We start from the raw sequence: 26540 nt of genomic DNA, 5'->3' as shown, positions 1-26540 counted from the left end.
GTGATGCAAAGGGTGGGAACAGGCCCACTGTGGAAGCCTTTTCCAGTCCTGCCCACATGCAGCCCTTGTTCATAACTTAACTCAGGAATGAAGGAATATCATGTTCTAATGGCTGAGATTCTAGGGTTGCAGACATGATGTGGGGATTTATAAAGTATAGTCCTCATGCAGGGAATGAGTAAGACATGATTTTGGGGTATATATAGTGTGTTTCTCAGCAAAGGGAATAAACAAGATGGCTTCTGTGGGATCTGAAGGGTCCCTCACAGGTCCCCTGAGTAGACTCCAGTCTTCACTCAACAAAGAAATCTGGAAGGAGGAGGAATGTGGGCTCCTCCCAGGGTGCGGCACTTGAGACTTGGACCACATTATGGGTACTTTCTTCTAATTACACTGTGTTCAAGCACATGATGCTCCTCTTTACAAACCATAGATCTGTCCTTGGTGCTGGCCCTTCCCGTATGTAGCCCAGCAAGAGGGACAGAAACTTGTTCTCTCATGTTTGTCTGTGTTCTGGACAGAGTTTCGGGGATGGGTCCAACCATTCTGATCAGGTTCTTCACAGTCTACAAAGTGGAGAAATGCTCCTGATTTTTCTATAATGTAGTGTGTGTGTGTGTGTGTGTGTGTGTGTGTGTGTGTGTGTGTGTGTATGTGTGTGTGTAGAGAGAGAAAGTGTGAATCCAGGAGACTTCATATTCACACTTTCTGTCTACTCACATTCATCCTTCTGGTTCATTTTACAGAATGCTAACATTGTAGGAGTGTCCCACCGTACACTGTCTTGTTCTCTTTGCAAGTAGATCATGAGCTGACGTGAATGAACTATACAGGAGCACTGGGAGACTCTTAGCTCCTTTACATCTTGGACACCCTGTTCTTTCACTGTTCTGATGCTGTAAGTTTTGTGATGAATTGCTTGAACATTTACATGCTATTTTATTATCATGTGTAATAATAGTGTTTGTATGTGTCGATGAAATATAAAATAACAGCATGGCTTGGTGGCACACCTTCATAATCCCAGCACTGGAGATGCTGAAGCAATTCAGAGGAGAGGAAGCCCTGAGTGGGTCCTGAGTGAGTGTGTACTGTTGACCTGGGCACCTCCATGACAGGGATGAAGCCCTCTGACCCATGGCAAATTGGCAAAGCCTTTCCTATATGGGTCAGGTTCAGAATTGAAAAAGCTTTCTTCCTCTGAACCACATTCAGATGTTTATAGATCAGTCAGGAAAAAACTAGCAACTGCAGCTTCATGGATGTTTACAGTCTGAACCTGGTGTCTTCAGTCCCTCTGCAGAGACTAGCCAGCCCCTTCCCTTTGATGTTCACAATAAACATGCTCAGGGTGCAGGTCGAAGAGGAAGTAGCTGAGGCTCCATCAGAGCACACACAGGCCACTGGATGCCTGTTTTCTGTACACGTGTCTGTGTATCTGTCCTTTCTTCATTCTCTCACTGACCCTCAAAGCCCCTTTGGGTTTCAGACCTAAGCCAGATGTGCTGTCGCAAAGGGAGACATTCAGAAGGTCATGATGTACCTGTGTGACATGGTGAGTCCCAGATTCAAATGACCTAAAGATTAACTACAAATATGAACGGTTTAGACATAGGGACATCTGGTAGACCACTAGCCTCTCTTCTAGAGGACCCAAATTTTGTTACCAGTCCACAGTTAGGCATCTCCTGACTGCCTGTAACTCCGACACAATAATATGGACTCCATGGGTGCTTGTAGGAATTTAGCAGAGTCACTGTATCTGGGGTAGACATTAGAATGAACAGCTGTTTTCTAGAAGTACTTTAACCTTGAAGAACCCTTGTGGGAAAAAAGTGATTCCCTCCCCAAGTTTTGTAAAATTGTTTTGCTGAAGGGTCTTTGCAGCCATCCCATGGCTTTGATCACAAGACTCCTCAGGCAGATCCAGGGCACTTGTATTATTGTGTATTGCAAACTATATATATAAAGGACTAGAGTCATGGGGGCATGTGATGTTCCCCCTTAGTAAGACATGTAAACTAGACTGGACCTTGGTATAAGGTAATACTTTGTGTAACAATCAATAAATACAATACTCCTTTGTACAGCTGTTTGGGGTTCAGAGAATCTGGACATTCCTGCTACCCCATAGGCCTTTAAATTTCATCTTGGAGTGCTTCTTTCTTCAGCCGACCCATGCTACATGGTGCATCCTGACAGGTACTCCTACACTCATGGAAAACAGACACACATGCATACAGTAAATAAAAAAATAAATCTTTAAGAATAAAGTAAGTAAAATAAATGACTCTGACACATGGAAGATCAGTTTCTATTTTCACCCACATTTGTTTAAATGTAGTAGTTTTTCCTGTGGCTCTATTTCCTCCAAATTTATAATGACAAAGAAAAGTCAGGCCACTATGGATGTTCCTCCCAATGACAAGATTGTACTGAACCCAGGAATCTTCCTTCTCCTGAGGATCTGCTCCCTCACATTACACTCACATACACCCAACTACAGAAACAGATGTAGGCTTCACAGAGCTTTGGCAGGCTTTATGGATGTCCAGTAGATCATGGCATCCACAAGAAAGGTGGGCAGGTAGCTCATGGGGAGGTAGAAGAGCTTGGCATCCCAACCAGCTGAGTACCGAGTGCGAGGGTGACAGGAAGTCAGTGCGTGCTCCATGCAGTCCGTCACCAAGGAGAGGTCCTCATTGCACTTTTGGTCCAACGACTTTAGCATTGAGAGATCTGTGCAGAGCGAGAAGTATTTCAGCTGCTGCTCACCTCCACCCCATCTGCTCTAAACCTAGTTAGAGGAAAGTTTCTCTAGACCCCATGATCCCACATCAGAAGCCATGCCAACACTATCCTGTCCCAGTTCCTCAGGCGGCCCACGACCCAGCTTCAAGGAAGAACCGTGCATGCCCACATCTTTGTCTCAGCTCATGGAAAGTACTGTCTAATTCCTCCTCCTCCCATCCCTGACCTCACTCACAGCTTCATGATGATGAGAGGCTCAGATGGAGCAGAGCACCATGTTCTCAAAGTCAAGATTTTCCTGACAATATACACACCTACCACAAGAAAATGGGTCTACTTTCTTTGAAGAGTGAGGGCAATGGGTTAGTACTGGCAAAATGAACAGGAGACTAAGGATTCAGGACTAGACTCTGTTGGGTCTTCACAGCTCACTTACAGGATGCCAGGAAGTTCTCGCCATAAATTTCTTTGACCTCTGAGCTGGCCTGGTCCCACACCATATTCATGTTTGATGATAACCTGTCACTACTGCTCAAAGCAGTCTTGAAGACACCAGGCTCTATAATGGCCACCTTCACCCCAAAATAGGAGAGCTCCCTTCTGCAAGACAGACAGACATCAACAATTTCAGATGATTTTCTGTAAAAAAATTAACCATAAGTGTACAGTGACATGCCAACATGAGCCTGTGGTGAGGAGAGGTCACAGTTGTGGATCTGGGTTGTGTAGCACATGGGAATTAAACTCCCAGTGAAGGCATTACCTCTGTGCTTTGGAATGTCACACTAAGTGTTTGGTGTGTGTAGCTCCCTGACCTAAAACTAGGCCTTCTGTTCTATGACACCATTAAGACCTCTCTCCATGTTCTGCAGATGCAAAGGGTCACCATCTTGCCCGAGTCACCTCCACCTCACTCCTAAGTCTCAGTCCACCCCACTGTCCCAGGAAGCACTCAGGACATCTCTCACTTTGTTCCTGCAGGAGTCTTCAGAGAGCAAGAACCTGCCTGACACTTCCTCACATTCACAGCCTCCCTGTTCCCTCCAGCAGGGATGTACCTGCCCCAAATGGCTCCCCTGATTCAATCCCTTTGACGGATTCTATTGCTGACAGCATGAAGAACATACCGTTGAGCACTCTTAGGCTCTCCACAAGTCTACATCAGCCCACCTGCTGACCATCCGCCTTCCACATATGGTCTATACTTTTCCCAGGGAGAGTCCACTTACACATACAGGTCCCAGGTTTCCATGTTCAACCTTTACTCTGCTGCAGCCCAATCCTGCTACAGGACCCTGACAAACAGATGACAACCATGGTGGACACAGCTGACTGGGACATGGGTCATTCCAAGGGAAGTTCCAAAGTTCCACTCTGTCTCTGCTCACACTCTCTAAGTTGCCATAGTCTTTAGGTCAGGTTCAAACATTTCTGTCTGCTGGAACATGGTGGTTTTGGACTCTACAGGGGCGTGATATCTATCTCAATTTGAATGAGATGTTCAGCCCCACTCAAAAACATGTTTAGCATCATAGAGCTCAGGGGTCTGAATTCTTGACTCAAAATACTCCAAAGCTCAATTTGACCTCAATAATGGCACCTAGTACCCTCAGTCTTTCATGGCAGGACAAGATGAACTACACTCAGTTCGTGTCCTGCCCTCTGCTAGAGACATGGAAAAGTGCTTCCCAGTGGATGATTGAATGAGGAGAAGGTGAGACAGTCCCCAACCAGAGATTATCCTCTCCATGATGGGATTCTAAAGGCCATGATCAAATAAAACCCAATGCCAATGCTTCCCTCCGGTACCCACATCCCTGTCCAATACCTGAGGGAGTCCGAGAAGGCTTCTACACCACACTTGGAGATGTTGTAAGGAACACTACCAGGGAAAGACACTCGACCCATGACGCTGGAGACGTTGACCACACGGCCTCTTGCCTTCCTCACTAAGGACAGCATGCTCAGGGTCACCTCAATCATTCCCAACAGGTTCACATCCAGTACCTTTGCAAAGTCCTCTTTGTTCAGCCACCCACTGGGACCCAAGGAGATGGAGATGCCAGCGTTGTTGACCAGACCCCAGAGTCCTGGAAACAGTGGGAAGAAGAGAGTCACACAGCTCAGGTACAGTTATGGGTGAAATGCACATTCAACAAGGTGAGACCACTTAGACATGTGTGTACTGGAGAGTAGATGCAATGAGGAACAGCATGGCATCACAGGGCTGGGGACCCAACCCAGAGGCTCTAGGCTCACAGCGTGGACACCTCCCTCCTTTAGGTTCATGGCCCAGATCCCTGCCTGGGAAGAAATAAGCAGTCACTGTCACTTGCTACTTATAAAAATGGGTGTTGAAGACATGTTTATCTGGAGACCATGAAATTATGATTATGTTTTACCGATTATTTTCATCCTTGAAAATATTTTATTCATTCTCTTGTTGTGGTTTGGATATAACCCTGAGGCTCATAGATTAGAAAACATGCATTTTTGGGAAACAGCACTCCTTGAGAGGGATTAGGGGGTGTGGCCTTGTTGGAGTGGGTGTGCCCTTGATAGAGGAAGTGTGTCACTGGGGGTGGTTGGGCTATGGGGTTTCAAAAGCCAAAGCCAGACCAGAGTCTCATTCTTCCTGCTGTCTGGAAGGAGACATGTAGAACTGATCTGGATGTGGAACTCCCAGCTCCTTCTCCTGCACCATGTCTGCCTGTGGGCCACCAGGCCTCACACCATGCTGATAATGCACTAAACCTCTAAACTGTAAGCAGTCCCAAAGAAATGCTTTCCTTTATAAGAACTGCCATGGCCGTGGTTTCCCTTCACGGAAATAGAAGACTGACTAAGACACACTGCTGCCTTTGTCTTTCAAATAGCAAAGGAAGACAGTTATGAGGAAGGATTAGTGAGAGAGGTAATAGGGGAAAATAGAAAAGAAACAAAAGAAAGGAGAAAATTGATGTCCTGGTGAAATTAGGTTGAGAAACAAACACATGTGGACCTTGTTTGGGCGGAGTTTGGAAAAAACTGCTATGTTCATGGCTCTGATGAAGCCAGTCTTGGGAGGTCTAGCATCAATATTGAGCAGCTCTCCTCAGATGCTTGCAAACCCCAGGGACAGGAAAGAGAGGAGACAATGATTGCTGACCACCAACTGCACTGAGACTCCACCCCAACCCCAGAAAAGGGCGCCCTTTCTTGACCCTCACCCAACAGCTGCCCTTCCTCATCCATTTTGGTCTTTAAGTCCTGGATCCCCAAGTACCCACTCGGGAAGGCTTACAACTACACACCACATTCCACTGTCAATTTCTGTGCAGAGTGCATTGGAGAGTAGTTGATTAGATTTAGCATGGCATTTGTTGATTTAAAAAACTTGACTCATATGTCATATGTACCCTTGGCTCAAAAGCAAGTTTTATCCTTCTGGGGACCCATATTCTTTCATAAATTTTTTAAAATCTAGTTTTGAGAAGCTCTATGGAAATCTATTTCTATAGATAATTCCTAAGATACATACATATGTGAAAGGATTTAAATGGAGTCACCATAGGATGGGGAGATGATCTCTGACCTAGACATCTTATGCCACCAGGTAAAACTTTCAGTGCCAGTAATGGGTTACATCCCGTTGAGTCATTGGTCAAAAGGTCTCCATGGAGCCACACTCCCAACCCCCATCACAGGCTATTGCCAAGGCCACTCATTGTTCTTCACAAGCTCATAGTAAGGACAGATTGCTGAAGATGATAGTTACTTATGTCATCCAGCAGGGAGAGGTTGAGCAGGTGTCCGACTAACAGCTTCACCCCTACTGATTCACAATCAGGGTGCCAGAAGACACTCTGTGCACTCCCAGAGGGAAAGGCCAGCACCAGGATCACCCAGCTACAAACCCTGTGACCTACACCTGTGATCTGCCTGTAAGATCTACTGCGCAGTAGAGGCACAAATGACCTGTAGTAACTGGCACTTTCTGATTAGATTGAAGGGCACTCTATGAGGTGGAGCCATACCTGACTCTGTGTAGGAGTCAGAAACATCAGGCCAGATAGGTCATGGGCCTTGAGAAAACCTAAGAACATTATCCTGCTCAAGGAAAATACTGTAAAATGTGTCTTAATACATTATCACTACACACATAGACCAGTGCCTTGCACAGCACTCATCAGAAGACATTGGTCTTGCAATAGATGAGAATGAGCACAGAGTCACATGACTGGACAATGTGCAGAGAGTGACAGACTTTGGAGCACTCAGTCCTAAAAGGGGAATCTTCATCAAAGCCTTCACCTCAAGGCTCAGGGGTATTTGAAGATAAGGATGTGGGGAGACTGAAGAGCCAGAGGTGATGGAAGACTCCAATTAACTGTCTTCCAGACACAACAGGACTGAGGCACCCATAAACTCACAGAGGTTATGGCTGCACACGTAAGACCTGATCAGGTTCTAGACAGTGACCCAACACTGAGAAGGGGCAGTGGACACATGGTCCCACCTCTAACCAAGAAGCAATTTGTAAGTGATACCTGCTGGCAAAGGGAACAACAGTTTTCTCCACTGCAGTGACATTGGAGCCTCATGCCCAGAAGTACTTGTTAACACAAAATGAACTCCAAGTATTTATTTTTAGGGATCTTTCATGTTGATGTGTTTACGTATTTTGTTTGTTTTGGGTTTCTGATTATTTCTTGATTTTCATTTTGGTTTTTTATTTTGTTTTTATTTTAATTTGTGTGTGTGTGTGTGTGAGAGAGAGAGAGAGGGGGGGGGAACGAATATGAAATTGGGTGTATAAAGATATGGGGAGGATCTGGAAGGTGTTGAGGAAAGGAAAACATGATGGAAATATATTTTATGAAAAAAAGTTTCCAGGCATGCTGGCCCACTTCTTTAAGTGCACGTCAGAGGCAGAGGCAGGTGGATCTCTGTGAGTTCAAGGACAGCCCGGTCTACAATCCAAGTTCCAGGACAGCCATGAGCACACAGACAAACCTTGTGTCAAAAAACAAAAACAACAACAACAAAAACCCAAAACCAACCAAACAACTAAACAAAATACAACCCCCAAACCAGAAACAAATGAAAAAGAATTTGTTAAAAATATGGAAAAATATTTTATTTCTTGTTTCCAAAATTAAACATGCTGTATACTCTGAATTAAGCAGAAGTTTCCCAAGACAGTGTTTATGACAATAAATATAGGAAACAAGCTGAGTGTGGTTGTACATAACTGAAATCCCAGCACAAAGCAGGCTGAGGAAGAGAAACATTAGATCATGGCCAGCTCTATACCAAGACCTAAACTCAAAACCCAACACAAATAAACACAACCAAATGAAACTATTCCAGTATCCAAAGCCAAGGCATTGTAAAACTAGTTGGGTTTTATTACTGGGCAAACTATTTTAATTATTTGAATACTATATTTGAATAAATCTTCAAGTGTCAAAAATTGTTCACCATTTAAACTGAAAAGAATTCACATGTATTAATCGGTACAGATCCAACTGTTACTAGTTTTATCCACTAAATAGTAAATTGTGTATTAACTGTGGATTCATATGCTCTAGTGTTTAGAACAATAAACATGTTTTCAATAGATTTTTTAATTAATTAATTATTTATTTTCATACACATACAAACAGTGAAAGGGAGACAGAAAGGGAGAGAAGAAAGAATAGAGGCAGGAAGTGTGAGTGTGAGAGAGAGAATCCCCTTCCTAGATTTGACTGAACTAAGGCATTCCTCCAGTGTGGGGTGTTACCCTTAAGCATGGCAATGACCTTGGCTCCCCATAAAGGATCCCAGGTGGAAGGTGAGACCAGAGTCCAGTACTGAGAGTGGAGATGCATCTGACCCATGCCCAGCCAGCTTCACACAGAGCTAGGGCCCCAACCTCCTCACTGTCTCTAACCTGGCACTCAGCAGCCAACAGTGCAGCCTTTCTGCATACAGTGACAGAAGAGGACAGACAGAAGTGTGGACATGAAATGACACAGGACACCAGCTGACCAGGAGTAGAGAGCTTGAAGGACCAAATGTAGGAGGAAGAGGAAGTCCTGACATGCTGGAGAGGGGAAGAGTCTGTAGACACTAAAATTCCACCCCCACCCCCTTGAGCAACCTTTTCAGGTCTACACAGGCATTCCCTTCACACAGAGACACAAACCAGCAGACACACACAGGAATCTCAATGGTACCTCTGTTGCCAACACGCTCCTTCACCCACTGAGTGGCTGCCACAATACTCTCTGTCTTGGTGACATCGAGGATCACCGTCTCCAGCCTGTCTGATGTCTTGCTCCTCAGCTCCTCAGCTCCATTTTCTGTCAGACATGCAGCCAGCACCCTCATGCCTCTCCTGTCCAGCTGTCTGGCCAGCAGGTTCCCAAAGCCCGAGTCACAGCCCGTGATGAAGACATGCTTGTCTTGGAGATGGCTCACCACCTGCCTCTCCCTGAACAAGCGCAGGAGGTTCCACAGGCCCAGGAGAACCACCAGGTAGAGCCACATGGCTTGGCAGAGGACAGGCACATACAGTCTGTGCTAAAGTGAGCCTGGCTTCTATTCAAGAGGACAAGTAGACCCTGAAGACTCAGGAGACACAGAGGAACACAGGCTTATAGCAGGGAGTCCACACTTTGTTCCTCTTCTGCTGACTGCTTTGATATTTATTCATGCCTCACTTCTCTAACCTTCCACCTGTTTGCTCAGCTGATATACAATGGCCTTTGGCATCCCCTTACTTGCTGCCAAAGAAAACAGCACTGTCTATTCAGTAACACACCTCCTTTTTCTTAGGATCTTCACTTTTCCTTGTGTGGGAATACATGCATGTTTCCTCACACATGCTCACTACAGGCACTCCCTGGCTCCTCTGTGACTCTGCATTTAGCACTCCAAAGCCCCGAACCCAGGGCTTTCTGAACGTAGGTGCCCTTGCCAACCTGCACCGGGACTCAGAGGACATTACGTGAAGATCCTGCCCTGAGCTCAGGTGTCCTCCCCAGGTTCCTCAGCCAGAATCTCTCCTCAGAAAACAAAGGTAAATCCTTGTCACTACAACTCCAGGAGACACTAAAGAGAGGACAGTGCCGGCTGGTGACTTCCTGGTACAGCAGCTGCCTGGGAAGGAGGAGGAGGTGCCAAGGAGGAAGGCTGACCCCTGAGGACCTCTAGGTGATGACACCTGGAACTCAGATCCCTAAGTCTCACAGATGACGTGGGGGAGGAAACGACTTTTCCCTCAAAAGCTCTTCTTTGGGCTGCATGAATTCTAGTAGACACGAGCAGAGCCATCCTCAGCCGCAACCTCCATGACTGCCCCTGACTGCCCCGAGCCAGGGTTTCTGGCTTAATTTCCCAGCAAACCTTACTCACAACCTCTAGCGTGTTGTATAATATTTTGATCATGTTCTGACAAATAAAGCATGTGTGCTTTGTCTTGCTCAGCACACACTGGTTTTCTCTTTCTTCTTATTTACCCAACTCCTGTTTAATATATCTAAGTGTGTATATGCATGTGACATGGATTTAACCCTATATGTGTGAATGTAGCTAGCCTTAATTCTGCGTGTATGTGTTTGTAACTTGGATTCAACTCTGTGTATATGTGTATGTAACTACTGTAAATATATATATATATATATATATATATATATATATATATATATATATATATATGTTTTAAACAGCAACCACATGGCTCTCCTCCATCTTGGCTGGTGACCTTATCATGATGTAGACAGCCAGATGGCTGGCAGCCATCTTTTACTAAGGTTTGCTATGGATAAAAAATACATTTAGTCCTAGTGACTTCTCTGTTCATTTTATCTCCTTCTAGAGTAAGGAAGCAGCAAGCCTCAAATATATTGGGTCGGTATGGATTTTTTGTATGATGATAGAATGTAAAGCTATATTTGATTCAACTCTGGTTTATAATATACTCTATATGATAATAGAAATTGAAAGCTATAAAGATCCATTCAGATTAACAAAAATCTAACTTAGAGATCTACACCTATGTCGTCTTTGCCAAATGTTCAGCACTAAATTCTAGAGAATTTAAACAAATGATGGCATAGGTTTGATAAAGAAGGTATTTGATAATATATATATATTCTATAATGGAGTTTCTGATCCCCCAAGAGGGTCCTTTTCTCAGAGTTGAGTCGACTGTTAGGGAACACAGGTCGATAGTCATTCACCTAATAGACAGGCAGTCCTCAAATGCTCAGAGATCTGCAGAATATGGCATTTAAATTGTTTAATTAAAAAGCTTTTATGAGCCGGGCGGTGGTGGCGCACGCCTTTAATCCCAGCACTCGGGAGGCAGAGACAGGCGGATCTCTGTGAGTTCGAGGCCAGCCTGGGCTACCAAGTGAGTTCCAGGAAAGGCGCAAAGCTACACGGAGAAACCCTGTCTTGAAAAACCAAAAAAAAAAAAAAGCTTTTATGATTGAGAGACATGCCAGCTCCTGGCAGCACCCTTATTTCCTCCAAAGAAGATGGATGGGCACAGAGGAACCTCCACCTGAAGAACCTCCACCTGGAACTGGCTCCAGAGTGCCAATGACAGCCACTGAGCAAAACTGCCTTTTGCCTCGACTGCTGCCAGGGCCTTCTTCAGACCTTGGACAACAGGACTCTGGGGAATCCATTGCCTCACTTTTCCCTAGACAACATAGGCTGGTCCTCCTCACAAATTCCAACCCCACAACTGTCAGCTCTTCTGAGGCCTGGCAGCTGAAGCCTGATGTTGCTGCCCTGAGAATTCTGCCCTCTATATCTCAAGTCTTCTCCCTCAACCCAATACTCACGACTCCCCATCTCATTCTCTCATTGCAACCCTAGAGGAACTACTGCCCCGTCCTTCACACATGCAGGAGGGCACATTGCCTCAGGCCACCTATACCTGGCACACAGATGGCAGCTCATTTTTACATAAGAGGACCTGAAAAGCAGGCTCTGCCAGTGTCAGATATTGGGGTGGTGGTGGCACAGGCACCCCCCCCAACACTACTAACCAACAGGCTGAATTAATAGCTCTCACTCATCCCTTCCAATTGGCACAAAGACAATCCCTAAATGTTTACACAAACCTCAAATATGCTTTTCATATCCTCTTGTCCCACGCTGCCATCTGGAAAGAGCACAGGCTACTAACAACAAAAGGAGGACCCATGACAAACTCAGGCCAAATTATGGCCCTGCTAAAAGCCTTCCATCTTTCCAAAGCAATAGGGATTATTCATTGCTGGTCTCATCAGACCAACAGCTCCATCATCTCTAAGGGACATAACTGAGCCCACCAGGCAGCTAGGACAGTGTCCTCCAAGGCCCAGACTCACCTCACCCACCACAGGGAATCCACACACTACAACCCACATCCTCACAGTCACCCAGACACTTGACAAATTCTGTCCTGTCTACACCAGCTCTTTCATCTTAAAAGACAGGCTCTGTCTCGTTTTGTCAAGGCCCACCTGCAGCCGACCCCTGAGGACTTATAGCTCTTAAAAACTATCACTGCCTCTTGTAAAATATGTCAAAAGTCAGACCCCAAATGGGCTAAAGAGCTAAACAGAGAATTCACAAAACAAGAACTACAAATGGCTGAAAGACATGTAAAGAAATGCTTAACATCCTTAATCATCAGAGAAATGCAAATCAAAACGACTCTGAGATACCACCTTACACCTGTTAGAATGGCTACGATCAAAAACACCAATGACAGTCAATGTTGGAGAGGATGTGGAGCAAAGGGAACACTCCTCCACTGTTGGTGGGAATGTAAACTTGTACAACCACTGTGGGACTTCACTCTGATGGCCCTGCACACATCACTGTTTGTGAGGTTTATGGAAGGATGTTGGAGTTTGAGCTGAAAGGCTCTTGAAAGCTGGAAACGTAATGGGCTGTTGTCTGGGGGTTGAAGAGAAGGATGCAGAAGGACGTTGTTGTCTTTTTGTCCATTGTGTATTTCCGGGTTCTTTATCAAAATCCAGGTGTGTGTGTGTGTGTGTGTTTATGTCTGGATCGTCTATTTTGTCTGTTTTCATGCCAATGCCATGCTGTTTTTATTATTAGAGCTCTGTAGTACAGTTTGAAATCAGGGATGGTGATAACTCTAAAACTTCTTTTATTGTACAGGTTTATTTTTAGCTAGCCTGGGTTTATTTATTTTTTGCTTTTCCATATGAAGTTGGGTATTATTTTGTTTACAGGTCTGGAAAGAACTGTGTTGGAATTTTAGGAGTATTTCATTTAATCTGTAGATTTCTCTTGGTAAAATGGCCATTTTTACTATGTTGACCCTACCAATTCTTGAGTGTGGGGGATCTTTTCAACTTCTGATATTTTCTTCAATTTCTTTCTTCAAAGGCTTCAAGTTATTGTCATACAGGTATTTCTCTTGCTTGGTTATAGCTAGTCTAGCTATACTTTATAGTATCTGTAGTTATTGTGCAGGGTATTGTTTCTCTGATTTCTTCTTGACTCATTTATCATTTGTTTATATGAGGGCTACTGATATTTTGTTGTTGTTGTTGTTGTTTATTTGTTTGTCTGCTTCTTTAAAGTTAATCTCCCTCCAGCCACTTCCCTGAAGGTGTTTTTCAGGTGTAGGAGTTCCCTGGTAGAATTTTTAGTATCTCTTATGTATACTATCATATCATCTGAGAACAGAAATACTTTGACTTCTTCTTTTCCAGCAGCCCAGAGATCTGTGTTAGAACCAAATAGTACCAACAGCAACAATAACAATAAGTGAGTGAAATGACTCCTAATGATACTCTACTATAGTCAAAGACGAGACCCTATCTTTATCATGGTCAGAGAGGCTCCATTTAGGAACTGATAGGAGCAGAGGCAGAGACCAACAGCCAGACATTAGGCCAACCTCAGTGAATCCTGCCGAGAAGGGGAAAAATGACTATAGAGCCATAGGGGCCAAGGAAACGACAAGAAAACCCACCAAATCGACTAACCCAGGCTTAAAGGGGCTCACAGAGACTGAACCAACAATCAGAGGGTCTGTGTGGGTCTGACCTAAAATCCCTCTGCATACATATTATTATTGTGTAGTTTGTTCTTCTTGGGGGACTCCTAAGAGCAGAAGCATGGGCTTTCTCTGACTCTTTTGGCTGCTTTGGGGACCCTTTTCCTCCTACTGGGTTGACTTGTCCAAACATAATATGAGGGGAAGTGTCTAGTCTTATGGCACCTTGATAAGTCGTGTTTGGTTGATATCCCTGGGAGGGCTGCCTTTTGAGGAGGAGGAGTGGATGGGGACTGTAGAGGATGGGGACGTGGAGGAGAGGAGGGAGAGTATGCAATATATTAGAGTGGAATAAATTTGAAAATTAAAAAGAAAAGGATATGGTAAACAATGCAGATAGTAGAAGGCCAGGTTTGTGATGTTCGGAGGGGTGAAATTCCTCCATCAGGTTGTATATCTGACATTTTTATCATGAATAATAGAAAGTGAAAATTTTGCTTTATTGTGACAATGGATGCTGGTCATCTGGGGCTGAAGAATCGACTGTTATCCATTAGAGACCAGCATCACTGAGATAAAATCTGGGGAGTATTTCCTCAGGTTGAGCACACACTGGCTATCCATGGTGCACAGGGACCAACTCTGCATCTTAAATTCACAGATGAACTCGGCAGTGTTTGAGAATTTCTCCCATGAGAGTAGTATTGGTGACATGAAAGCTGTGGGATTGAAGAGGTCATGGAGAGCAACTGAGGCTGACCACTGGGAGAGACCAGGAGAGACCAGTGGTGAGGGTGCAGCCTCAGCTGGTATGGAGACCGCAGAATAGTTGAGATTCCAGCCCTGAGGGACCTAAGATGGCAGCAGGAATGGAGTGGAGCAGTCCTGAGACATCAGACATGAGACAAACTGTGTGCATTGAGGATGGCGGAGCTGGAGACCTGGAGATATCGAGGCTTTGGAGGCCAGAAGATCATGAGTGAGCCCCAGATGTCAGACGTTGATCTACAAGATGGAGATCTCCGATGCTGGAATTTCATTTTGATTAAGGGTCATTGTTTTTGTACATGGAGGTTCTTGTCTTTTGGAGCAAGAAAATATTTAATAGTTTTGATTTTTCAGAAACCCACAGTGACTAGACTTTGTATGTTTTAAAGAGACTTTGAACTTTTAAGGGGTTTTAATGTTTTGAGAGTGTGAGACATCAAATTCACTCTGTTTTATACCATGATATTAGCATGAGATCTGAGAATCGACAACAAAAAGGAAAGGCTGTAGTCTAATACTGATACACTGTGGATCACGATGTCAGTGGGTCAATTGTGCTGGATATTTTCATCAACCCGACACAGGCTAAGGACATCTGGGAAGAGGAAACCGAACTGTGGAATCGCCTCCATCGGATTGGCCTGCAGGTATGTCTGTGGGTTTTCCTTTAATAGTGAGGGCTGTGGGAGGGTCTGTCCCACAGCGGGTGGTGCCACCCTTGGGTATGTGGTCCTGAGGTGTGTGAAAAGTAAAGCTGAGCTGGCCATGGAGAGCAAACCAGTGAGAAGCGTCAGGCATGGTCTCTGTCTCATTCTCCTTCCTCTAGACTCCAGCACGGCGTTCCTGCCTTGACTTTCTTCAGTCATGGACTGTGGCCTGGAAGTATAAGCCAAATAAGGCCTTTCCTTCCCAAGTTTCATTTGGTCTGTGCTGTAGTGTTTGTGTGTGTGTGTGTGTGTGTGTGTGTGTGTGTGTGTGTGTGTGTGTGAAAACAGCTTGACCACACAACTGCCATGACAGGCTTAGAGGCCCAGACACAACTTCTGTGACAGGCTTACTGACAGGCAACACCCAGAAGAGGAGAAGCTATAAACTGACTCCACCCAAGGAGGGCCTGCGTCTAAGGGGAGAAACCTGACATTCCAAACATGATCAGCACCCTTTGAGAAATATCAGCCAATTGGTGTCTCAAACCCTGGGAACGTCGACACCCCAACCTCTGCTATGATAAAACCCCACCTGGCCCAGGCTCTGGACTCTCTGGTTCACCACTGTGTCTGACCGAAAATCCAAGCTCCAAGCTTGAAAATAAAGAATCTTTGCTTTTACATATGGGATTCGGTCTCCATGGTGGTCGTTTGGGGTCCCAAGATTGGAGCATAACAGTGTCACAGCCACAGAGAAGCACCTAGGACAGACCGATCATTTTCCTGCTCCTCCTCCTTTTCCTCCTTATTTAGTGAATCTCACTTTGGATTCAAATCCTGTTCCTTCTGCTAATTCTGTTCCTTCTCCTCCTCTTCCCCTTGTCCATGGCTTTCCTGGTCCTGATCCTGCTCCTTGTTTGCTCCTCCTTGTCCTGCTTCCCAACAGCTGTCAGGACTTCCCTAGGATGCTCATTAGGGCAAAAGAGTAAGGGATTCTCAAGGTTCTGAGTAGCCAAGGGGACCTCAAGACCCTAGAATGAGTGGGCTGCATCCTACAAAGTGAACACTGGGACTTCCTTAACAAAGGGAACCTGAAGGTACATTTTCCCCCAGTGAACACATGTCCCTTCAACTGTGAATTCCCTAGCCCCATCCATTCATGTTCAAACCCACTCCCCACACCTGCTGACCCTTCTTACTCACCCTGACAGCAGTACACACTCCTGTTGTTGACAAGGGCTTCTAGAACACAGCAGGATCCAGACCAGTCCCTGGATTTCCAGATAAAGTCACTGAGAATAGGGGTCTGCGTGTGACTCCCTCACCTGGAGTCACAGGGCTGAAGAGAAATCCTCAGAGACACCACCCTGTCCTGTGAAGCTTCCCCCAGTCCATCCATCTTTCCACTGAGATTCCTGCACAGACCAACTGACAGTGCCCAGTGGTCCTCTTCAGTGTCCTGGGTAGGGGTCTCCTTGTCCCATTCCAGGGCTGAACTTGTGAGTGTCTCAACACTCCAGCTGTCTGATCTCTGGGCTGCAGTGCTGAGGCAGAATCTGAGCTGAATCATCTACTGGGATCAAGACTCCAGAGGAGTGTAGCTCAGCCAGGTGAGAAGCACTTCTCCAGTGAAGGCCAGGCCATCCCCACCCACCCCACTCTTTCTTCTGCATGTAGGGAGGGGAGGGATGGAGTCTAGAATCAGTGGTGCAAAGGGTGGGGAACAGGCCCACTGTGGAAGCCTTTTCCAGTCATGCCCACATGCAGCCCTTGTTCATAACTTAACTCAGGAATGAAGGAATATCATGTTCTAATGGCTGAGGATCTAGGGTTGCAGACATGATGTGGGGGTTTATAAAGTGTAATCCTCCTGCAGGGATTGAGTAAGACATGATTTTGGGGTATATATAGTGTGTTTCTCAGCAAAGGGAATAAACAAGATGGCTTCTGTGGGATCTGAAGGGTCCCTCACAGGTCCCCTGAGTAGACTCCAGTCTTCACTCAACAAAGAAATCTGGAAGGAGGAGGAATGTGGGCTCCTCCCAGGGTGCGGCACTTGAGACTTGGACCACATTATGGGTACTTCCTTCTAATCACACTGTGTTCAAGCACATGATGCTCCTCTTTACAAACCATAGATCTGTCCTTGGTGCTGGCCCTTCCCGTATGTAGCCCAGCAAGAGGGACAGAAACTTGTTCTCTCATGTTTGTCTGTGTTCTGGAGAGAGTTTCGGAGATGGGTCCAACCATTCTGATCAGGTTCTTCACAGTCTACAAAGTGGAGAAATGCTCCTGATTTTTCTAAAATGTAGTGTGTGTGTGTGTGTGTGTGTGTGTGTGTGTGTGTGTATGTGTGTGTGTAGAGAGAGAAAGTGTGAATCCAGGAGACTTCATATTCACACTTTCTGTCTACTCACATTGATCCTTCTGGTTCATTTTACAGAATGCTAACATTGTAGGAGTGTCCCACCGTACACTGTCTTGTTCTCTTTGCAAGTAGATCATGAGCTGACGTGAATGAACTATACAGGAGCACTGGGAGACTCTTAGCTCCTTTACATCTTGGACACCCTGTTCTTTCACTGTTCTGATGCTGTAAGTTTTGTGATGAATTGCTTGAACATTTACATGCTATTTTATTATCATGTGTAATAATAGTGTTTGTATGTGTCGATGAAATATAAAATAACAGCATGGCTTGGTGGCACACCTTCATAATCCCAGCACTGGAGATGCTGAAGCAATTCAGAGGAGAGGAAGCCCTGAGTGGGTCCTGAGTGAGTGTGTACTGTTGACCTGGGCACCTCCATGACAGGGATGAAGCCCTCTGACCCATGGCAAATTGGCAAAGCCTTTCCTATATGGGTCAGGTTCAGAATTGAAAAAGCTTTCTTCCTCTGAACCACATTCAGATGTTTATAGATCAGTCAGGAAAAAACTAGCAACTGCAGCTTCATGGATGTTTACAGTCTGAACCTGGTGTCTTCAGTCCCTCTGCAGAGACTAGCCAGCCCCTTCCCTTTGATGTTCACAATAAACATGCTCAGGGTGCAGGTCGAAGAGGAAGTAGCTGAGGCTCCATCAGAGCACACACAGGCCACTGGATGCCTGTTTTCTGTACACGTGTCTGTGTATCTGTCCTTTCTTCATTCTCTCACTGACCCTCAAAGCCCCTTTGGGTTTCAGACCTAAGCCAGATGTGCTGTCGCAAAGGGAGACATTCAGAAGGTCATGATGTACCTGTGTGACATGGTGAGTCCCAGATTCAAATGACCTAAAGATTAACTACAAATATGAACGGTTTAGACATAGGGACATCTGGTAGACCACTAGCCTCTCTTCTAGAGGACCCAAATTTTGTTACCAGTCCACAGTTAGGCATCTCCTGACTGCCTGTAACTCCGACACAATAATATGGACTCCATGGGTGCTTGTAGGAATTTAGCAGAGTCACTGTATCTGGGGTAGACATTAGAATGAACAGCTGTTTTCTAGAAGTACTTTAACCTTGAAGAACCCTTGTGGGAAAAAAGTGATTCCCTCCCCAAGTTTTGTAAAATTGTTTTGCTGAAGGGTCTTTGCAGCCATCCCATGGCTTTGATCACAAGACTCCTCAGGCAGATCCAGGGCACTTGTATTATTGTGTATTGCAAACTATATATATAAAGGACTAGAGTCATGGGGGCATGTGATGTTCCCCCTTAGTAAGACATGTAAACTAGACTGGACCTTGGTATAAGGTAATACTTTGTGTAACAATCAATAAATACAATACTCCTTTGTACAGCTGTTTGGGGTTCAGAGAATCTGGACATTCCTGCTACCCCATAGGCCTTTAAATTTCATCTTGGAGTGCTTCTTTCTTCAGCCGACCCATGCTACATGGTGCATCCTGACAGGTACTCCTACACTCATGGAAAACAGACACACATGCATACAGTAAATAAAAAAATAAATCTTTAAGAATAAAGTAAGTAAAATAAATGACTCTGACACATGGAAGATCAGTTTCTATTTTCACCCACATTTGTTTAAATGTAGTAGTTTTTCCTGTGGCTCTATTTCCTCCAAATTTATAATGACAAAGAAAAGTCAGGCCACTATGGATGTTCCTCCCAATGACAAGATTGTACTGAACCCAGGAATCTTCCTTCTCCTGAGGATCTGCTCCCTCACATTACACTCACATACACCCAACTACAGAAACAGATGTAGGCTTCACAGAGCTTTGGCAGGCTTTATGGATGTCCAGTAGATCATGGCATCCACAAGAAAGGTGGGCAGGTAGCTCATGGGGAGGTAGAAGAGCTTGGCATCCCAACCAGCTGAGTACCGAGTGCGAGGGTGACAGGAAGTCAGTGCGTGCTCCATGCAGTCCGTCACCAAGGAGAGGTCCTCATTGCACTTTTGGTCCAACGACTTTAGCATTGAGAGATCTGTGCAGAGCGAGAAGTATTTCAGCTGCTGCTCACCTCCACCCCATCTGCTCTAAACCTAGTTAGAGGAAAGTTTCTCTAGACCCCATGATCCCACATCAGAAGCCATGCCAACACTATCCTGTCCCAGTTCCTCAGGCGGCCCACGACCCAGCTTCAAGGAAGAACCGTGCATGCCCACATCTTTGTCTCAGCTCATGGAAAGTACTGTCTAATTCCTCCTCCTCCCATCCCTGACCTCACTCACAGCTTCATGATGATGAGAGGCTCAGATGGAGCAGAGCACCATGTTCTCAAAGTCAAGATTTTCCTGACAATATACACACCTACCACAAGAAAATGGGTCTACTTTCTTTGAAGAGTGAGGGCAATGGGTTAGTACTGGCAAAATGAACAGGAGACTAAGGATTCAGGACTAGACTCTGTTGGGTCTTCACAGCTCACTTACAGGATGCCAGGAAGTTCTCGCCATAAATTTCTTTGACCTCTGAGCTGGCCTGGTCCCACACCATATTCATGTTTGATGATAACCTGTCACTACTGCTCAAAGCAGTCTTGAAGACACCAGGCTCTATAATGGCCACCTTCACCCCAAAATAGGAGAGCTCCCTTCTGCAAGACAGACAGACATCAACAATTTCAGATGATTTTCTGTAAAAAAATTAACCATAAGTGTACAGTGACATGCCAACATGAGCCTGTGGTGAGGAGAGGTCACAGTTGTGGATCTGGGTTGTGTAGCACATGGGAATTAAACTCCCAGTGAAGGCATTACCTCTGTGCTTTGGAATGTCACACTAAGTGTTTGGTGTGTGTAGCTCCCTGACCTAAAACTAGGCCTTCTGTTCTATGACACCATTAAGACCTCTCTCCATGTTCTGCAGATGCAAAGGGTCACCATCTTGCCCGAGTCACCTCCACCTCACTCCTAAGTCTCAGTCCACCCCACTGTCCCAGGAAGCACTCAGGACATCTCTCACTTTGTTCCTGCAGGAGTCTTCAGAGAGCAAGAACCTGCCTGACACTTCCTCACATTCACAGCCTCCCTGTTCCCTCCAGCAGGGATGTACCTGCCCCAAATGGCTCCCCTGATTCAATCCCTTTGACGGATTCTATTGCTGACAGCATGAAGAACATACCGTTGAGCACTCTTAGGCTCTCCACAAGTCTACATCAGCCCACCTGCTGACCATCCGCCTTCCACATATGGTCTATACTTTTCCCAGGGAGAGTCCACTTACACATACAGGTCCCAGGTTTCCATGTTCAACCTTTACTCTGCTGCAGCCCAATCCTGCTACAGGACCCTGACAAACAGATGACAACCATGGTGGACACAGCTGACTGGGACATGGGTCATTCCAAGGGAAGTTCCAAAGTTCCACTCTGTCTCTGCTCACACTCTCTAAGTTGCCATAGTCTTTAGGTCAGGTTCAAACATTTCTGTCTGCTGGAACATGGTGGTTTTGGACTCTACAGGGGCGTGATATCTATCTCAATTTGAATGAGATGTTCAGCCCCACTCAAAAACATGTTTAGCATCATAGAGCTCAGGGGTCTGAATTCTTGACTCAAAATACTCCAAAGCTCAATTTGACCTCAATAATGGCACCTAGTACCCTCAGTCTTTCATGGCAGGACAAGATGAACTACACTCAGTTCGTGTCCTGCCCTCTGCTAGAGACATGGAAAAGTGCTTCCCAGTGGATGATTGAATGAGGAGAAGGTGAGACAGTCCCCAACCAGAGATTATCCTCTCCATGATGGGATTCTAAAGGCCATGATCAAATAAAACCCAATGCCAATGCTTCCCTCCGGTACCCACATCCCTGTCCAATACCTGAGGGAGTCCGAGAAGGCTTCTACACCACACTTGGAGATGTTGTAAGGAACACTACCAGGGAAAGACACTCGACCCATGACGCTGGAGACGTTGACCACACGGCCTCTTGCCTTCCTCACTAAGGACAGCATGCTCAGGGTCACCTCAATCATTCCCAACAGGTTCACATCCAGTACCTTTGCAAAGTCCTCTTTGTTCAGCCACCCACTGGGACCCAAGGAGATGGAGATGCCAGCGTTGTTGACCAGACCCCAGAGTCCTGGAAACAGTGGGAAGAAGAGAGTCACACAGCTCAGGTACAGTTATGGGTGAAATGCACATTCAACAAGGTGAGACCACTTAGACATGTGTGTACTGGAGAGTAGATGCAATGAGGAACAGCATGGCATCACAGGGCTGGGGACCCAACCCAGAGGCTCTAGGCTCACAGCGTGGACACCTCCCTCCTTTAGGTTCATGGCCCAGATCCCTGCCTGGGAAGAAATAAGCAGTCACTGTCACTTGCTACTTATAAAAATGGGTGTTGAAGACATGTTTATCTGGAGACCATGAAATTATGATTATGTTTTACCGATTATTTTCATCCTTGAAAATATTTTATTCATTCTCTTGTTGTGGTTTGGATATAACCCTGAGGCTCATAGATTAGAAAACATGCATTTTTGGGAAACAGCACTCCTTGAGAGGGATTAGGGGGTGTGGCCTTGTTGGAGTGGGTGTGCCCTTGATAGAGGAAGTGTGTCACTGGGGGTGGTTGGGCTATGGGGTTTCAAAAGCCAAAGCCAGACCAGAGTCTCATTCTTCCTGCTGTCTGGAAGGAGACATGTAGAACTGATCTGGATGTGGAACTCCCAGCTCCTTCTCCTGCACCATGTCTGCCTGTGGGCCACCAGGCCTCACACCATGCTGATAATGCACTAAACCTCTAAACTGTAAGCAGTCCCAAAGAAATGCTTTCCTTTATAAGAACTGCCATGGCCGTGGTTTCCCTTCACGGAAATAGAAGACTGACTAAGACACACTGCTGCCTTTGTCTTTCAAATAGCAAAGGAAGACAGTTATGAGGAAGGATTAGTGAGAGAGGTAATAGGGGAAAATAGAAAAGAAACAAAAGAAAGGAGAAAATTGATGTCCTGGTGAAATTAGGTTGAGAAACAAACACATGTGGACCTTGTTTGGGCAGAGTTTGGAAAAAACTGCTATGTTCATGGCTCTGATGAAGCCAGTCTTGGGAGGTCTAGCATCAATATTGAGCAGCTCTCCTCAGATGCTTGCAAACCCCAGGGACAGGAAAGAGAGGAGACAATGATTGCTGACCACCAACTGCACTGAGACTCCACCCCAACCCCAGAAAAGGGCGCCCTTTCTTGACCCTCACCCAACAGCTGCCCTTCCTCATCCATTTTGGTCTTTAAGTCCTGGATCCCCAAGTACCCACTCGGGAAGGCTTACAACTACACACCACATTCCACTGTCAATTTCTGTGCAGAGTGCATTGGAGAGTAGTTGATTAGATTTAGCATGGCATTTGTTGATTTAAAAAACTTGACTCATATGTCATATGTACCCTTGGCTCAAAAGCAAGTTTTATCCTTCTGGGGACCCATATTCTTTCATAAATTTTTTAAAATCTAGTTTTGAGAAGCTCTATGGAAATCTATTTCTATAGATAATTCCTAAGATACATACATATGTGAAAGGATTTAAATGGAGTCACCATAGGATGGGGAGATGATCTCTGACCTAGACATCTTATGCCACCAGGTAAAACTTTCAGTGCCAGTAATGGGTTACATCCCGTTGAGTCATTGGTCAAAAGGTCTCCATGGAGCCACACTCCCAACCCCCATCACAGGCTATTGCCAAGGCCACTCATTGTTCTTCACAAGCTCATAGTAAGGACAGATTGCTGAAGATGATAGTTACTTATGTCATCCAGCAGGGAGAGGTTGAGCAGGTGTCCGACTAACAGCTTCACCCCTACTGATTCACAATCAGGGTGCCAGAAGACACTCTGTGCACTCCCAGAGGGAAAGGCCAGCACCAGGATCACCCAGCTACAAACCCTGTGACCTACACCTGTGATCTGCCTGTAAGATCTACTGCGCAGTAGAGGCACAAATGACCTGTAGTAACTGGCACTTTCTGATTAGATTGAAGGGCACTCTATGAGGTGGAGCCATACCTGACTCTGTGTAGGAGTCAGAAACATCAGGCCAGATAGGTCATGGGCCTTGAGAAAACCTAAGAACATTATCCTGCTCAAGGAAAATACTGTAAAATGTGTCTTAATACATTATCACTACACACATAGACCAGTGCCTTGCACAGCACTCATCAGAAGACATTGGTCTTGCAATAGATGAGAATGAGCACAGAGTCACATGACTGGACAATGTGCAGAGAGTGACAGACTTTGGAGCACTCAGTCCTAAAAGGGGAATCTTCATCAAAGCCTTCACCTCAAGGCTCAGGGGTATTTGAAGATAAGGATGTGGGGAGACTGAAGAGCCAGAGGTGATGGAAGACTCCAATTAACTGTCTTCCAGACACAACAGGACTGAGGCACCCATAAACTCACAGAGGTTATGGCTGCACACGTAAGACCTGATCAGGTTCTAGACAGTGACCCAACACTGAGAAGGGGCAGTGGACACATGGTCCCACCTCTAACCAAGAAGCAATTTGTAAGTGATACCTGCTGGCAAAGGGAACAACAGTTTTCTCCACTGCAGTGACATTGGAGCCTCATGCCCAGAAGTACTTGTTAACACAAAATGAACTCCAAGTATTTATTTTTAGGGATCTTTCATGTTGATGTGTTTACGTATTTTGTTTGTTTTGGGTTTCTGATTATTTCTTGATTTTCATTTTGGTTTTTTATTTTGTTTTTATTTTAATTTGTGTGTGTGTGTGTGTGAGAGAGAGAGAGAGGGGGGGGGAACGAATATGAAATTGGGTGTATAAAGATATGGGGAGGATCTGGAAGGTGTTGAGGAAAGGAAAACATGATGGAAATATATTTTATGAAAAAAAGTTTCCAGGCATGCTGGCCCACTTCTTTAAGTGCACGTCAGAGGCAGAGGCAGGTGGATCTCTGTGAGTTCAAGGACAGCCCGGTCTACAATCCAAGTTCCAGGACAGCCATGAGCACACAGACAAACCTTGTGTCAAAAAACAAAAACAACAACAACAAAAACCCAAAACCAACCAAACAACTAAACAAAATACAACCCCCAAACCAGAAACAAATGAAAAAGAATTTGTTAAAAATATGGAAAAATATTTTATTTCTTGTTTCCAAAATTAAACATGCTGTATACTCTGAATTAAGCAGAAGTTTCCCAAGACAGTGTTTATGACAATAAATATAGGAAACAAGCTGAGTGTGGTTGTACATAACTGAAATCCCAGCACAAAGCAGGCTGAGGAAGAGAAACATTAGATCATGGCCAGCTCTATACCAAGACCTAAACTCAAAACCCAACACAAATAAACACAACCAAATGAAACTATTCCAGTATCCAAAGCCAAGGCATTGTAAAACTAGTTGGGTTTTATTACTGGGCAAACTATTTTAATTATTTGAATACTATATTTGAATAAATCTTCAAGTGTCAAAAATTGTTCACCATTTAAACTGAAAAGAATTCACATGTATTAATCGGTACAGATCCAACTGTTACTAGTTTTATCCACTAAATAGTAAATTGTGTATTAACTGTGGATTCATATGCTCTAGTGTTTAGAACAATAAACATGTTTTCAATAGATTTTTTAATTAATTAATTATTTATTTTCATACACATACAAACAGTGAAAGGGAGACAGAAAGGGAGAGAAGAAAGAATAGAGGCAGGAAGTGTGAGTGTGAGAGAGAGAATCCCCTTCCTAGATTTGACTGAACTAAGGCATTCCTCCAGTGTGGGGTGTTACCCTTAAGCATGGCAATGACCTTGGCTCCCCATAAAGGATCCCAGGTGGAAGGTGAGACCAGAGTCCAGTACTGAGAGTGGAGATGCATCTGACCCATGCCCAGCCAGCTTCACACAGAGCTAGGGCCCCAACCTCCTCACTGTCTCTAACCTGGCACTCAGCAGCCAACAGTGCAGCCTTTCTGCATACAGTGACAGAAGAGGACAGACAGAAGTGTGGACATGAAATGACACAGGACACCAGCTGACCAGGAGTAGAGAGCTTGAAGGACCAAATGTAGGAGGAAGAGGAAGTCCTGACATGCTGGAGAGGGGAAGAGTCTGTAGACACTAAAATTCCACCCCCACCCCCTTGAGCAACCTTTTCAGGTCTACACAGGCATTCCCTTCACACAGAGACACAAACCAGCAGACACACACAGGAATCTCAATGGTACCTCTGTTGCCAACACGCTCCTTCACCCACTGAGTGGCTGCCACAATACTCTCTGTCTTGGTGACATCGAGGATCACCGTCTCCAGCCTGTCTGATGTCTTGCTCCTCAGCTCCTCAGCTCCATTTTCTGTCAGACATGCAGCCAGCACCCTCATGCCTCTCCTGTCCAGCTGTCTGGCCAGCAGGTTCCCAAAGCCCGAGTCACAGCCCGTGATGAAGACATGCTTGTCTTGGAGATGGCTCACCACCTGCCTCTCCCTGAACAAGCGCAGGAGGTTCCACAGGCCCAGGAGAACCACCAGGTAGAGCCACATGGCTTGGCAGAGGACAGGCACATACAGTCTGTGCTAAAGTGAGCCTGGCTTCTATTCAAGAGGACAAGTAGACCCTGAAGACTCAGGAGACACAGAGGAACACAGGCTTATAGCAGGGAGTCCACACTTTGTTCCTCTTCTGCTGACTGCTTTGATATTTATTCATGCCTCACTTCTCTAATCTTCCACCTGTTTGCTCAGCTGATATACAATGGCCTTTGGCATCCCCTTACTTGCTGCCAAAGAAAACAGCACTGTCTATTCAGTAACACACCTCCTTTTTCTTAGGATCTTCACTTTTCCTTGTGTGGGAATACATGCATGTTTCCTCACACATGCTCACTACAGGCACTCCCTGGCTCCTCTGTGACTCTGCATTTAGCACTCCAAAGCCCCGAACCCAGGGCT

At 45.4% G+C, this 26540-nt stretch overlaps 2 protein-coding genes across 2 annotated transcripts; both read right to left on the bottom strand.

Annotated features, from left to right (window-relative positions):
- Positions 1-2298: 2298 nt before the first annotated feature.
- Positions 2299-9444, bottom strand: LOC143269182 (retinol dehydrogenase 16-like). Its single transcript, XM_076554060.1, has 4 exons — positions 8955-9444; positions 4580-4841; positions 3188-3351; positions 2299-2739 (listed from the first exon to the last, which is right to left on the bottom strand). Exons 1-4 carry the CDS (start codon positions 9265-9267, stop codon positions 2522-2524), a joined length of 957 nt encoding a protein of 318 aa, XP_076410175.1. The 5' UTR covers positions 9268-9444; the 3' UTR covers positions 2299-2521.
- Positions 9445-19163: 9719 nt separating this feature from the next.
- Positions 19164-26304, bottom strand: LOC143266752 (retinol dehydrogenase 16-like). Its single transcript, XM_042263396.2, has 4 exons — positions 25820-26304; positions 21445-21706; positions 20053-20216; positions 19164-19604 (listed from the first exon to the last, which is right to left on the bottom strand). The coding sequence occupies exons 1-4, from the start codon at positions 26130-26132 to the stop codon at positions 19387-19389; spliced, it is 957 nt and encodes a 318-aa protein (XP_042119330.2). The 5' UTR covers positions 26133-26304; the 3' UTR covers positions 19164-19386.
- Between the last annotated feature and the right edge of the window lie 236 nt (positions 26305-26540).

The sequence above is a fragment of the Peromyscus maniculatus genome, chromosome 18 (assembly GCF_049852395.1).
Source record: "Peromyscus maniculatus bairdii isolate BWxNUB_F1_BW_parent chromosome 18, HU_Pman_BW_mat_3.1, whole genome shotgun sequence".
Classification (NCBI taxonomy): Eukaryota; Metazoa; Chordata; class Mammalia; order Rodentia; family Cricetidae; genus Peromyscus; species Peromyscus maniculatus.
This window is presented reverse-complemented; position numbering and strand designations above follow the sequence as displayed.